The sequence below is a fragment of the Lepidochelys kempii genome, chromosome 7, assembly GCF_965140265.1.
Source record: "Lepidochelys kempii isolate rLepKem1 chromosome 7, rLepKem1.hap2, whole genome shotgun sequence".
NCBI lineage: Eukaryota > Metazoa > Chordata > Testudines > Cheloniidae > Lepidochelys > Lepidochelys kempii.
Window position 1 is genome coordinate 46,574,043 of NC_133262.1, and position 12,924 is coordinate 46,586,966.

The following is a 12,924-nucleotide window of genomic DNA, read 5'->3' on the forward strand; positions in this document are numbered from 1 at the left end:
GACAGTGGACCCCCCCCCACACACACACACTGGCATGGGGAGCCAGGGGGACTCTGATGCCATGAGCCAAGCGGGCGCATGGAGGTGAGACACCTGCCGCCTTGTGTCGGGTGGGCTTTGCTCATTCATGTCCCCACCAGGCGTGGGGTGCGCGGTAGCATGGGTCCATCAAGCCCACCCTGATTCCAGGGGCAGGGAGAGAGCTGGAGCCATCACAGCGCGTATCCGATCAGAGGGGTAAAAGTTGCTCATCTGATAGAGCCGAGATGAGGATCCCGCCAGCCTGGGTGCCAGCCTCCCAAGAGTCTCCCAGGACATTCGAGTCTGGTGAGTTACCCACCTCCTGCCAGGAGAAGTGGGGGGAGGAGGGGATTTGTTCTCTTACTAAAGGAGAATGGCAGCGTGAGGCCCGATCTTGCAGGCCCTCGGCAAGGGATCCGACCCTTCTTTGTAGACAGTTTCACATAATTTGTGTCCCAAATGTGTTATGGGATTAGGAGCAGATTACCGGCGGGGGTGGTGGAGAGATCTGGAGGCAAAGGAGGTGCATTTACCACTGGGGCTTGGAAGGGGGCCACTGAGCGGGCACAGACACGGGCTTTGCCTTAGGCCAGGGTTAGATGAGAAACTAGCTAGTAATGTCGGTTGGAGGGATATTTTAAAGACCTGTCTATGCTGGCGAGAGCCCTAGTGTAGACAGTTATACTAGTAAAACCATTGCTTTGGCTGGTATAGGATACTTCATCTGGGGAACTGGTTTGAGCATTCTTCTGTTGTGGAAAGCTGCGTCTCCCCTGGGAGGGCTAGCTGCTGGAGCTGTGTAGCTATACCCGCAAACCCTTTCCAGTGTAGACTAGGTCCTTCAGAGTGAGGCAGACTGCTCTTGCACCAGTGTTTTGTGAGGGGGAGCTAGGTGCTCTCCTCTGGTGCTTTTCATCCAGTGATCTCAAAGCCCTTTGAAAGGATGGTAAAGGCTCGTAGTCCCAATGTTACTGATGGGGGAAACTGAGTCACAGAGTGACTTAGAATCATAGAACTGTAGGGCTGGAAGGCACCTTGAGAGCTCATCAAGTCCAGCCCCCTAGTCAGTGGCAGCGCTGGGAATAGATCTCCTAGGGCCCAGGCAGGTTCCCTGGCCACTGGACCAGGTTGTGCCTGGGAGTGGTCTAGGGGGGCATGGAAGGAGAGCAGAGAGAAAGGGATCTGTAATACTGAGCATGCTGTTTATAGAGCAGGGGGGTGGGTTTTGAATGGCCCAGGCTTTGGCTGTGGTCATCCCCATTCCATGTCCTCTCTGCAGGGCGCATGGCAGGAGGGTCCTGCTGCCCAGCCTAGGGGAGCTGCTGGAGAATGCTCCTAGCAAGCCAGTTCTAAACTGTGACCTGAGGATTGGCAGCAGCTCCTAAGCATCGCACTGCTCCTGTCCAGGAACCAGAACCTGCCACATGCCTGGCCGGTCCAAAGCCAAACAGCTGGCTTCGAAGGCCAGCCGCGAGCTGCTCGCGAATGAGCTCTGGGTTAGCAATGGCTAACGGGGGCCAATGGGTGAAGGAGACTCTGTGCTCAAAGGCAGACACTCCATCACAAGCCCAAGGGGAAGCTTCCTAAATCACTGATTTACCCACCTCTCCTGGGGCTGGATTTGTGCCCATTTGTCCCTCCCCAGTTCCGGCAGAGAGGCCAGCGCTCAACACAGCCCTCCTGGTCCCCTCTCTTAAGCTGACCAGACAGCAAGTGTGAAAAATTGGGACAGAGGGTGGGGGGTAATAGGCTTCTGTACAAGAAAAAGCCTCAAATATTGGGACTGTTCTCATAAAATGGGGACATCTTGTCACCCTACCCTCTCTCCCAGAGGGCCGGGCTGCCCTTAGCCCATTGTTCATTGCCTACTGTGGCCCTCCAGGCCTGCAGTTTTGTGGAGCCCCCTGGAACCCCCACACCAAATTCCTTGCCAGGCTCCAGCCCTGCTGTGCGCTGCCCTGCTGGGATCGGCCACCATGCCCTCTGCTGCCGGAGCCCATGGGAGAGACGCCACTCAGCATGGGTGTGGGACTCAGATAGGTGACATCCGGACAACAGGGGCTTGATCTACCCCCAGACTCATGCTGGTGGAGAGTTTGCCAGCAGGGGAGGGGCCCCACAGGCAGGTGCTGGGCTGGGGTGGCTGGGGAGGGGGCTTTGGGGCCGTGGGGGGCACTAGAGGAAATGGAAGCTGCCCTCCCTGGCATAATCCCCAAGGGAAGTGGCCTGCCCTGGGTGAGAATACTGTGGGGAAGAGAGGCCCTGGCAGGTGAAGGGAGTGCACTGAGCTCTGTGGATGCACGAGGCTTGATGGAGCACATGTAGCATATCCAAGCTCGCTCTTTAGCTGGCTTGATCAAAACTCACTTGAGTAGCCACAGTGGGGGAGCTGCGGCAGGCTGGGCTAGCTGTTGGCGTGTGTGCCAAGATCCAGGGTGGGGCTGTGTTCAGGAAGCGACGGCGCTGCAGTGGGACTGGAGGAAGCTTTGAGCTAGGGAGCCGGAACGCTCAGGTCTATCTACATCAGGGCACAAGCCATGGGGCCTCCTGGGGTGCTCCCTCTGGCTGAAGGCAGGTTAGAGAACCAAGCCTCTGCCCTCCTCCCCAGTCCAATTCTGCTTGGCCTGGCAGCTTCAGCGGGCACCGGCGCCGCCCCTACTAAGGGGGTGCTGTGGGCAGTGAGGCGCCGGGGGCTGCTACTCCCTGGGCTGGGCTCATGTGGGTAAATGAGGGGGGGTCGCCCAGCAGCAGCTCCCCCAGCACTGAGTTCGGCCGGGGGGAGGAGGCCCAGCTGCCTTTGCTCCAGTTCACCCCCCGCCCCCACCTCCCAGTGAAAGAGGAGTTCTTTGCTTTGTACAAAGGGCCGGCTCCCCCAGCGCTAGATGGCCATTCGAGCTCAGGGAGGAACCAGGACTTCTGAGTGGCCTGCTGCACACGGCTGGTGCAGGGGGACGGGGTGCAGGGCCACGGTCCCGGCCTGGCCTATCCTGTTTGGAGCCATGTGTGCCCCCTGAGGTAGAAGGAGCAGCCCATGGATTTCCCCCAGTTGTTCCCTGCCCAGTGCTCATGGTGCCAACTCCCCGCAAAGGCCAAGGAACCATGGGCCCAAATGTCTAGCTGTTCTGGACACACTGAGCCCTGGTAACAGAGCCAACCCATTCACACTGGCCAGTCACCACAAGCTTGGACCAGCTCCTAAGCTATCCCCCATCCGTGCTGACCCACTACCTCTAGCTCTCTGAGCTACCCCATCCCCTCACATACACCCCACTTTGCACTGACCCAGCACCCCAGCCCAGCCAGTCCCCGAGCTACCGCATCCCCCTGCATACACCCCACTCTGTGCTGACTCAGAACCTCCAGCCCAGCCAGCCCCCAAGCTACCGCTTCCCCCGGCATACACCCCACTCTGTGCTGATCCAGCATCCCAGCCCAGCCAACCACCCCGAGCTACCTCGCCGCATACACCCCAGTCCGCGCTGACCCAGCTCCCTGAGCTAGCCCCATGCATACACCCCACTCTACACTGACCCAGCATCCCAGCCCCCCGCATGCACCCCACTCCATGCTGCTCCAGCCCAGCCAGCCCCCTAAGCTACTCCATCCCCCCACACATACACTCCACTCTGTGCTGACCCAGCCCCCTGAGCTACCCCATCGCACCAGTTCTCAAAGCGCTGTCTGTACCAGCCTGTCACCCCAGAACTTACACTGCCCTTTCCAAACCACCGTTATCATTGCCCCAGCCTCCCTCCATACTCCCTGAGCTAACCTCAGAGTCACTGCCAAGCTCAGTCTCCAAGCCAACCTATGACGGGTTACCCCCCACTCTGGGGTGCCACCTGGTGTTCTGGGTACCACTGAGCCCATCTGTTCCACCAGCCTGGGCTCCCTTACACTGTCCTGCTCAGCCAGGCCCTCAAGCCTCCTCCAGCACACACACAGGTAGGGACACACCCAGCTGCAGAAAGACACCGACACTGAAATCAGCTCTGTATGGGAAGACTCAGCTAGGGAATTGCCCAGCACTCAAGTGCACACCTCCTCTGGGCTGCAAACCCAAAATTGTATTGTACTGTGCTGCACAGAGAGCTGTAGAATCATAGAATCATAGAATATCAGGGTTGGAAGGGACCCCAGAAGGTCATCTAGTCCAACCCCCTGCTCGAAGCAGGACCAATTCCCAATTAAATCATCCCAGCCAGGGCTTTGTCAAGCCTGACCTTAAAAACCTCTAAGGAAGGAGATTCTACCACCTCCCTAGGTAACGCATTCCAGTGTTTCACCACCCTCTTAGTGAAAAAGTTTTTCCTAATATCCAATCTAAACCTCCCCCACTGCAACTTGAGCTGTACAGCATAAGCTTATTGAAATTCACCTCCTCCCTTAATGTGGAAGAAGATATGCACAGCTTCACCCACCCCCAAGTTCTAAATTCCACAAACTGGGTTTAGAGAAAACAAAAACAAGTTTATTAACTACAGAAGATTGATTTTAAGTGATTGCTAGGGATAGCAAACAGACCAACACAAATTACCCAGCAAATAAAACAAACACCGCAATGTAAGTTTAAGACCCTAAAGAAACTGGTCACAAGTAGTAATTTCTCACCCTAAATGTTGTTTTAGGCATTTCTTTCACAGGCCAGACACCTTTTCCAGCTTTCCCACCGCTCCTGAGCCCACATGGGAAGGGTTAATTTCTGGCAGACTCCTGAGGGGTGTGGAGTACCAGTGCCTCCTTGGCCTGCTCTCTGAGACCACCTGCACTGAGTGGTTATGTGGATTTACAGCCCCACAGGTGCAGGGAATGTGTTTGATCCTTAATTTAGAAAGTCCCCTCGGGGAGCCAAAAGGTGCCGTGTTTAAAGAAAAAATCAAAGCTATGGAAACTGGGGAGCAGGGAAGTGCGACCAGACCCTGTGCTAGGGAGGGCACAGCTGGGAGCTTGGTGCCGAAGCTGGCTCGGCTCAAGATGGTGATGGGGGAGGCAGGGTTGTTAGAAGAAATCAAAACTGGGTGTGGGAAGAAACTACCAAATACAACAGCATTAAAGCTGGAATGAGGCTGTGGGGAGAGCCATGCCCTGAATTCACCACCATAGGAGCATAGCAACTGCCAGATGGGATCCGAACCATCTAGCCCAGTGTCCTGTCTCTCCTAGAGGAAAGTGCAGGAGACCTCCTCGTCCTGTGTATTTAGAGACTGGCTTAAGCCCTTACGTAGGAGGTTTAATAGGTGTCGCAAATATATATTCTCATTATTTGTGATAACTTGGGATCTGGTTATCCATGTAAGTGTCCAATCCCCTTTTTAGTCTTGCTAAATTAGTGAAGCCCCTGTGACTTCCTGTGGCAATGGGTTCCCCTGGCTAATTGCATGCTGTGTGGAAAAGGTATATCCATTGATTGGTTTTGAATTTCCCACCTTTCAGTTTCATTGAACATCGCCAGGCTCTTCTGTCCTGAGGCAGAGAGGACAGAAGCTCCCGCTCTTCCTTCTCCATTCCAGTCATTATTTTATAGACGTTTATCTTGTCCCCTCTTATTTGTCTCCTTTCACTTCCACTGGAAAACCAGAGAAATGTCTCCGGGAATTGGGGCAGGATATGGGACTTGTGGTCGAGGTCCCTGTTCCAATCTAGCTTGAGTGTTTACTGATGAGGAGCCTGAAGCAAGGTTTAACTAGGCCCTAACGGTGATACAATACTCGGTAGGTGACTCTAATGTTGTGCGGTGGGCGGCAAAGGACCCGACATGGTCACCTCCTGAACACAATAGGTTGTGGCCCCATGTTATGACTGCCTGGCCGTCTGTATGGGAGAAGCAGCTGGTCCCAGGCCAGTTCTTAATGGAGAGGTATCCACAGCACAAAGCAAAGCAATGGGCACAATTTGCCCCCTCAATGGCAATCTCAGTGGAGAAGCCATGGGCAGCGATGGAGCCTGCTTTGGTCTGGAATGAGGCCCTCGCTGGGGCGGGGGTTACCCATGCCTGGACAGGACTGATCCGCTCCTGCTAGTGGCTGCTGGTTTCTGGCAGCCAGACATTCTCTCTGCCCTCCTTGCTGGTGGCCAGCAAGTCTGTAGCCCTGCACTGGGGCAGTGGAAGAGAGGGCTGTTGTAGCACTGAGAAGGCTCTCCTAGCTTGGCTTGCGATTCTTCCCCAAGCCTCACCCTATAGTGTCACCTCTAGCATCTCGCCTCTCTCTGTTGGCTTGAAGAACAGGAATTGCCAAGTTGCTCCTAACCTTGGGACCCCGCACGAGCAGAAAGGTGAGGTGCTCATGTCATCCCCCAGGGTCATTCGGGGTTAGAGTCACTTGCAAGACATTCTCATTGCTCACTTGCAATGCTTCTCAATTTTGCTCCCCTCCTTTCTCCCCACAGGGAAGAAGATCCACCTGGGAAAAAGATGGGGGTGGTGACATTTCCTGCTAGGAGACACTGACAACTTGTTCCTGCTTCCCCGGTGCTGGAGATCTCAGAGTAGCCCTGAGGCACAATGGCAGACAGAACTGGGCTTAATGCTACTCAGGGGCTAGACACTTCCTCTCTACCAGAGGTGTCCCAATTCCAGGAGGCCATTGGCCTTTTCTTCATGGTCCTGCTGAACCTCATAGCCCTGGTTGCCAATGTGGCAGTGATGGTGGTCATCCTCAAGACCCCTCTGCTGAGGAAGTTCATCTTTGTCTGCCACCTCTGCCTGGTGGATCTGTTGTCCGCCATCTTCCTGATGCCACTGGGGATCATTTCCAGCTCCTCTTGCTTCAACAGGGTGATCTACAGCATCGCAGAGTGCCAGACCTTAATCTTCTTGAACATCTGCTTCATCAGCGCCTCCATTCTCACCATCTCGGTCATCAGCGTGGAGAGATATTACTACATTGTTCACCCCATGCGGTATGAGGTCAAGATGACCGTTGGGCTGGCGGTCACAGTGGTGGTCTTCATCTGGATTAAGTCGATCCTGATCACAGTCTTGGCATTAGTGGGGTGGCCTCAAGACAACGGGGCCACAAGTGCCAGTAAATGCACTGTGTCCTGGAGCCCTGGGGCCCACAAGAAGGTCTTTGTCATTGTTTTCAGCACCCTCTGCTTCTTCCTGCCTACCTTGGTCATCTTTGTTGTCTATTGCAGCATCTACAAAGTGGCCCGGATTGCCTCCTTGCAGCATGTACCCATCCCGTCTTGGACCGCTGCCCCACGGCAGCGATCGGAGTCTATTAACAGCCAAGTCACTATCATTACTACCAGAAACCTGCCTCCCAGACTGTCCCCAGAGCGGATGTTTGGAGGAGGAAAAGCTGCCATGACTGTGGTCCTCATTGTGGGTCAATTCTTGTGCTGCTGGTTGCCATTCTTCTCCTTCCATTTATTCTGCTCCATTAACTCTGTCAGCCCAGGCAGGGGCCATGGGGAGACGGTTGTCACCTGGCTTGCCTACTCCTCCTTCGCTATCAACCCTTTTTTCTATGGGTTACTGAACCGTCAGATACGGGAAGAGCTGTCTAGGCTGGGACGGAGCTGCCTCAACAGACCCTTGAGCCAGGAGCTCTGTGTCTCCAGCCCGGAGGGTTCCGTACAGGAGAACTTCCTTCAGTTCCTACAGAGGACCAGCTGCACGCTGGAGACCCGATCCAGTTATGTCAACTCCAGCCCCAGGAACACTTTGGACCAGACCATGATGGGCTTCAGAATTCCAGGCCAAATCCCAGAAGAAACCAACTGAGGAAGCACAGTGGGTTGGGGTCAACTTCATTTCCCTGCTCTCCATATCCTGGCCTTCGCTAGGAGAAGGATAGAAGCAGGGTTTCAGCTAATCCGAAGGACTCACCAACCCTTTTTTGACCTGGTGTGGGGGGGTCGGGGTTATGGCTTTGGAAGAATTTTCCTTCATCTAGAGTAAATCCAGTGAAAGGCTATTTCTGTGGCTTGGGCCGGAAATGTTGGGTCAGCCAGGTATCATGGGTGGGAGCCAAAGAGGGAGAAAGCAAGAAGGCAGGGAGCTGGAAAAGGACAAAGGCGCTCACTAGAACTAATTCTCTTCCTCTCCCAGCGTTTTCCCTGACACTGACATGTCACGAGCACCAAACTCCAGCTGCAGCATCTGAGCCATCAGGGAGGTTCTGCTTTTGCTTAGTCTTCTGGATAAATAGATCTTTTGATGGAGGTCCAGGGAGATCAAGTGATATGCCAGAGGTCACTAGTGCGTCAGTGCCTCGGTTGTGGGGGATGGAGGTAGGAGGACTTCAGGCCCCTTCTATTTCTACATCCTTTGCTCAGACCACTAGGCAACACTGCCTCCCTCTGGTTTAGGGCTCAGCCGTTCCAGGAATGAGGGCTAGCTGGGCAGCAGTAAATTGCCTTAATTGTGAGGGATGGGCCCTTTTAAAAAAGGGTTTGGGTTACTTCTCTGGACTCACCCTTGTGCCGGCTCATGGGATCAGAGAACAGGCCATTGATAAGGAAGCCAGACTGCAGGGTTTATCGACCCACTGAGGTATTTAGATAGCAGCCCCTCGTTCTGCAGGAGCAGAGCTTTGCTCCACAGTGATCGCTCCCAAGCTATTGCCCTCTGGGAAGGCAGGTGAAACTGACACCCAAAGCTGTGACAGGAGCCAAGTGACAGCAGTGGGTGGTAGGTGCCGGCCTGCCTTAAGGCTCCTGCAGGGCCAGACGGCCTAATCCAAAGCGAAGGCAGCTCCTTCAATGGCTGGCTGTGACAAATGCAGGTTGGCAGGGAGAAACGAAGAGAGTGAGGTGCTATTCCATGGCATGTGGGCCAAATTAATCCGTGGGGCAACACCGCTGATTTCAGGGGTGGCAAAAGAGCTAGCATGCTTTAGGTGCTATAGAAACAATAGCAGGGGATGATAACAAAGGCCGTAATACCACGACTCCCCTGATTTCATTCACGTTACACACCAGCAGTTCATTGAGCTCCCTGTCTCAGGTGGGGAGGGGGCATTTCAGGAGACCCTTCACGTGTTTCTCTGCAGAGACAGCCAGCAGTAAATGTGAAGGGCCAGATCCCCAAAGGTATTTAGGCTCTTAACTTTGGTTGAAATCAATGGGATTTAGGAGCCTAAATACCTTTTGAGGCTCTGCACCTAGGTGTCCTTTATTGGGTGTCTTCCTCACCCCACCTAGCTTCAGAGGCATTTGTAATTATTTTTTAAGCGACCGCTAATGTCTTTTCAACAGGTGTATTTCAACAGCTGTCTATTAATAGAGGCAATGGAAGCACCAGGCTAAGAAGCTTTGTTTGTTTTGAAAAAGAGGCAGAGTCCCCTTTTCCTCTCCTCCCGGCACAGTGTGGGAAGGTGCCTCTTCCTTTACTGGGATTGCCAAAGGGACATTAGCCACCCACTCCCCCTAGAACTTTTTCTCCCCCACCCTCCCAGCCCTAGCAAGTTGGGGCTTTTTCCCCATCCATAAGCAAATTGGCTCCATTTGCAAGGTTGTATTTTAACCCCCGTCCCTGGCAGTTCAAGCTGCTCCCTGGAAATCAAAGCCTCATCCTTCCTGCCTGGTTCGGTACATCTCGTTACTCAGAAAGCGCCTGGAACAAGAGCTTCACTGGCAACTGCCCGAGGGATGCACAAGGCAGATCAGCCTCCCTCTCACGCTTGGGGCTTTGTGTCAGCAAACACAGCAGCTATGACTCAACGCAGCTGTGCAGTGCCACGAGGCCAGTTTAACAGGCGCTTTGCTGATCAGATCTAACCGACCCTCCTTTCTGGGTGAGACCTGGTGGGGAAGGCATCTCCCGCACTGGGGGGTGTCTGAGATGCTGCAAGATGTCCAAGATGCTCTGGGAAAGGTGGGACCCGACAGGCTTGGTGGTGCAAGGGACTCAGCCTTGGTAAGAGGAGGACAGAACTACTAACCAACTTCATGGAAGGCTCATTCATCCATGTTCTTAAAGCACGTTGCAATCCCTAGGCCTTATCCACACTCAACGCTGGCAGTGGTTTAGCTAAAGCCAGTTAAACTGGTGCAAATCCCTCTGTGGACACTTTTAAATGGGTTTGGCAGGGGGAGGGGCTTCTGTCAATGTATCGTTGTGATCTGTCACACAGATCACAACTATCTTAGGGTCACACTTTGTGTGAAACCAAAAATACAATTAGAATTAAAGACTCCTGAGGAAAGAGTGATTATGCTGCCAGCTCTCCTCACCTCCCTCCGCAATCCAGACCCCTGTTGCTTCCCCCTGTCAGTATCTGTGCCACTTCACAGCGACTTTGCACTCATAACATGGTGAATCCAGGCCTAGAACATCTGATAACTAAGCAAGGGGTAACAGACAACATCATGCCATAATGGGCATTTCACGGCTCTATTTCCTAGAGATTCTAGTCTCCCATTTCTGAGTGAGACGAAGCTGTAAAAATAATAACAGAACTGAGTTTGGGCCTTATGTTAGAGCCTCCTGGTGAGTCATTTCTGCCACCAATTCCCTGTGTCTAGCCACCCGAAGATATTCTCCCCACTAAGTACTTTCCACAGGTTTGTGTTTCACAGAGTCCCTTTATTATTGACAAATAAGCAAGCTGGTAGCAGGGCCTGAGTGAGGAAAGATATCAGTGTCTTAAGGGCCTAACTGGCTCCTACTGCTTCAGTTGACTGCCTGTTCTCCTCCAGTGGGTTCAGGGAAGCAGCAGAAACAGGAAGCTCCCTGAGAACCTGGTGTTAATCAGTCCAGGCTCCTGGGGGTGCTAGAGAAGTACATAAGAGGGGGATGACTCATCCCCCTGCATCATTCAGCCCTTTCTGTGATCGCACCAGCCAGTCTGCGGCACTGGGCCGAAAGAAGCCAGGAGCCTTTCCATGCCTTCGACCTAGTACAGATGAGCAAAAGTTATCTTCACTTTCCTTTTGCAGCCCCCTCTGCTCTCTCCAAGCCCTCCAGCCAGCTCCTTCTTCCCCTCCCATTTAGTGTCAGCACAGTTGGCGTTTCTTGGTACAACATGGGGAAACATGGTGAGCCAGGTGTACACTTTCCTAGACAAGCACAACAGAAAGCATCCCCAGGCTGACACCAAGCCTAGGGTCACAGTGCAAGGGTCCCTTATCTGGTTCATCGTGGGAAAGCAGCTCTGTCTTCTCCCCACTTGTGGACTTCCCCTCTTTTCCGTGGGTGCTCGACCCCACCCCTGCCTCCGGCCCCACCCCCACTCTACCCCTTCCATGCGGCCCCGCCCCTGCGCTGCCTCTTCCCAGCCCTGTCCTGCCTCCGTTCCAATCCGTTCCCCAAAGTCCCCGCCCCAACTCCGCCCCCTCCCTGCCCCTATTCCAACTCCTTCCCTAAATCCCAACCCCGGCCCCGCCTCCTCCCCTGAGCGCACCACGTTCCCATTCCTCCCCCTCCCTCCCAGCACTCTGCCAAACAGCTGTTTGGCAGAGGCCAGGGGAAACGCTGGGAGGTAGGTAGAGGAGTGGGGATGCGGTACGCTCGGGGAGGGGGGAAGGAGAAGGAGGAGGCGGGGCAGAGGGGAGCTTGGCTGCCAGTAGGTGCAGAGCACTCACTAACTTTTCCCCGTGGGTGCTCCAGCCCCAGAGCACCCACGGAGTTGGCGCCTATGCACAGGGCGTGGGAGACGTTTTGTCGATACGCTGGAAGGGGTGGACTTTTTCTTATGACTGAGCTGGAGGCCCAGGTCCCCACAGCAACCAAGCCAGGTTGGGAGTTTGGTAAACCCAACCTCAGCGAGGAAGAGCTGAGGCAGTCAGGGCTGGCCTTACCATGAGGCAAACTGAGGCGGCCGCCTCAGGTGCCAGACTGGGCCGGGGAGGACACACCACTAGGACCCAGAGTGTAGAATATTGTGTCTGCTGCTGGTGCACATGTATTCTCTCTGCTCTAGATGCACAGAGATGGTGGAGTGCTGTGCTGGAGGAAGGAGGGCACAAGAGACATAACAGGCAGGCAGGAGAAAAGGTGAGAGGGAACAGCAGAAAGCAGCAGGAGCTGCAGGGAGAGAGAGGAGGAGGAGCCTCTTATGTACCTCTCTAGCACCCCCAGGAGCCTAGACTGATTAACACCAGCTTCTCAGGGAGCTTCCTGTTTCTGCTGCTTCCCTGAACCCACTGGAGGAGACCAGGCAGTCAACTGAAGCAGTAGGAGCCAGTTAGGCCCTTAAGACGCTGATATCTTCCCTCACTCAGGCCCTGCTACCAGCTTGCTTATTTTTCCCCTTCAACTGAGTGTTGAGAGCCACTACAGCCGGCACAGAACAGCAGTCATGAGTGTAAAAAGAAAACGCCCCTCTGGGGCAGCATTCAGAAAAAGAAAGAAAGCAAAGGAAGCTTTTCTATCGAAGCAGGAAGGAGCTCTCCTGAGATATATAGACACAAATGTTCATGGTGAGCCTTCCGGCCTCAGTGAGGATGTGAGTGGTGAGGAGATGCCTGATTTTCCAGTTAGTCAGAGTGCAGGTGACCTGGCAGCTACTGCAGCATCCCTATCTTCATCTCAAATGGACGTAAGCCTGCACATTCCTGAAGAAAAGTGTAGATCGGAGAAGAGTGTGGTGGAGGCGCAAGAAACAGCTGCTGCTGAGTTCCTTGAGTCTAGATGATCCAGGATTGTAGACCCACTTGAGCAGTAGCCTGAGGGACTTCCTTGTACTGCATGGGCCAAAGCAAGTGAAAAACTTCATGTTCCCCAAAGACAATGAAAATAGAAGTTTCCATCCAACACATTACTGGTGTGAAATCCCCAATGGTGACAAAGTGGAGAGGCCATGGCTTATGTACTCAAAAATCCAGAATGCTGCATACTGTTTTTGTTGCAAACTCTTCCAGTTTAATGTTCCAGCCACATGGGGTTCGACAGGAGCAAAGGACTGGAAAAATCTGGCTAGAAATCTGGCATGCCATGAGAAGGCAGCAAATCGC

General features: G+C 53.9%; 2 protein-coding genes across 3 annotated transcripts in view; both read left to right on the top strand.

Annotated features, from left to right (window-relative positions):
- ACY1 (aminoacylase 1) overlaps nt 1-12,924 on the top strand; it is a 455,667-nt gene that overhangs the window by 323,868 nt on the left and 118,875 nt on the right. The gene's annotated exons all lie outside the window — the stretch shown is intronic.
- On the top strand, nt 6,418-9,454 carry GPR62 (G protein-coupled receptor 62). Its single transcript, XM_073354872.1, has one exon. The coding sequence runs from the start codon at nt 6,524-6,526 to the stop codon at nt 7,748-7,750; it is 1,227 nt and encodes a 408-aa protein (XP_073210973.1). The 5' UTR covers nt 6,418-6,523; the 3' UTR covers nt 7,751-9,454.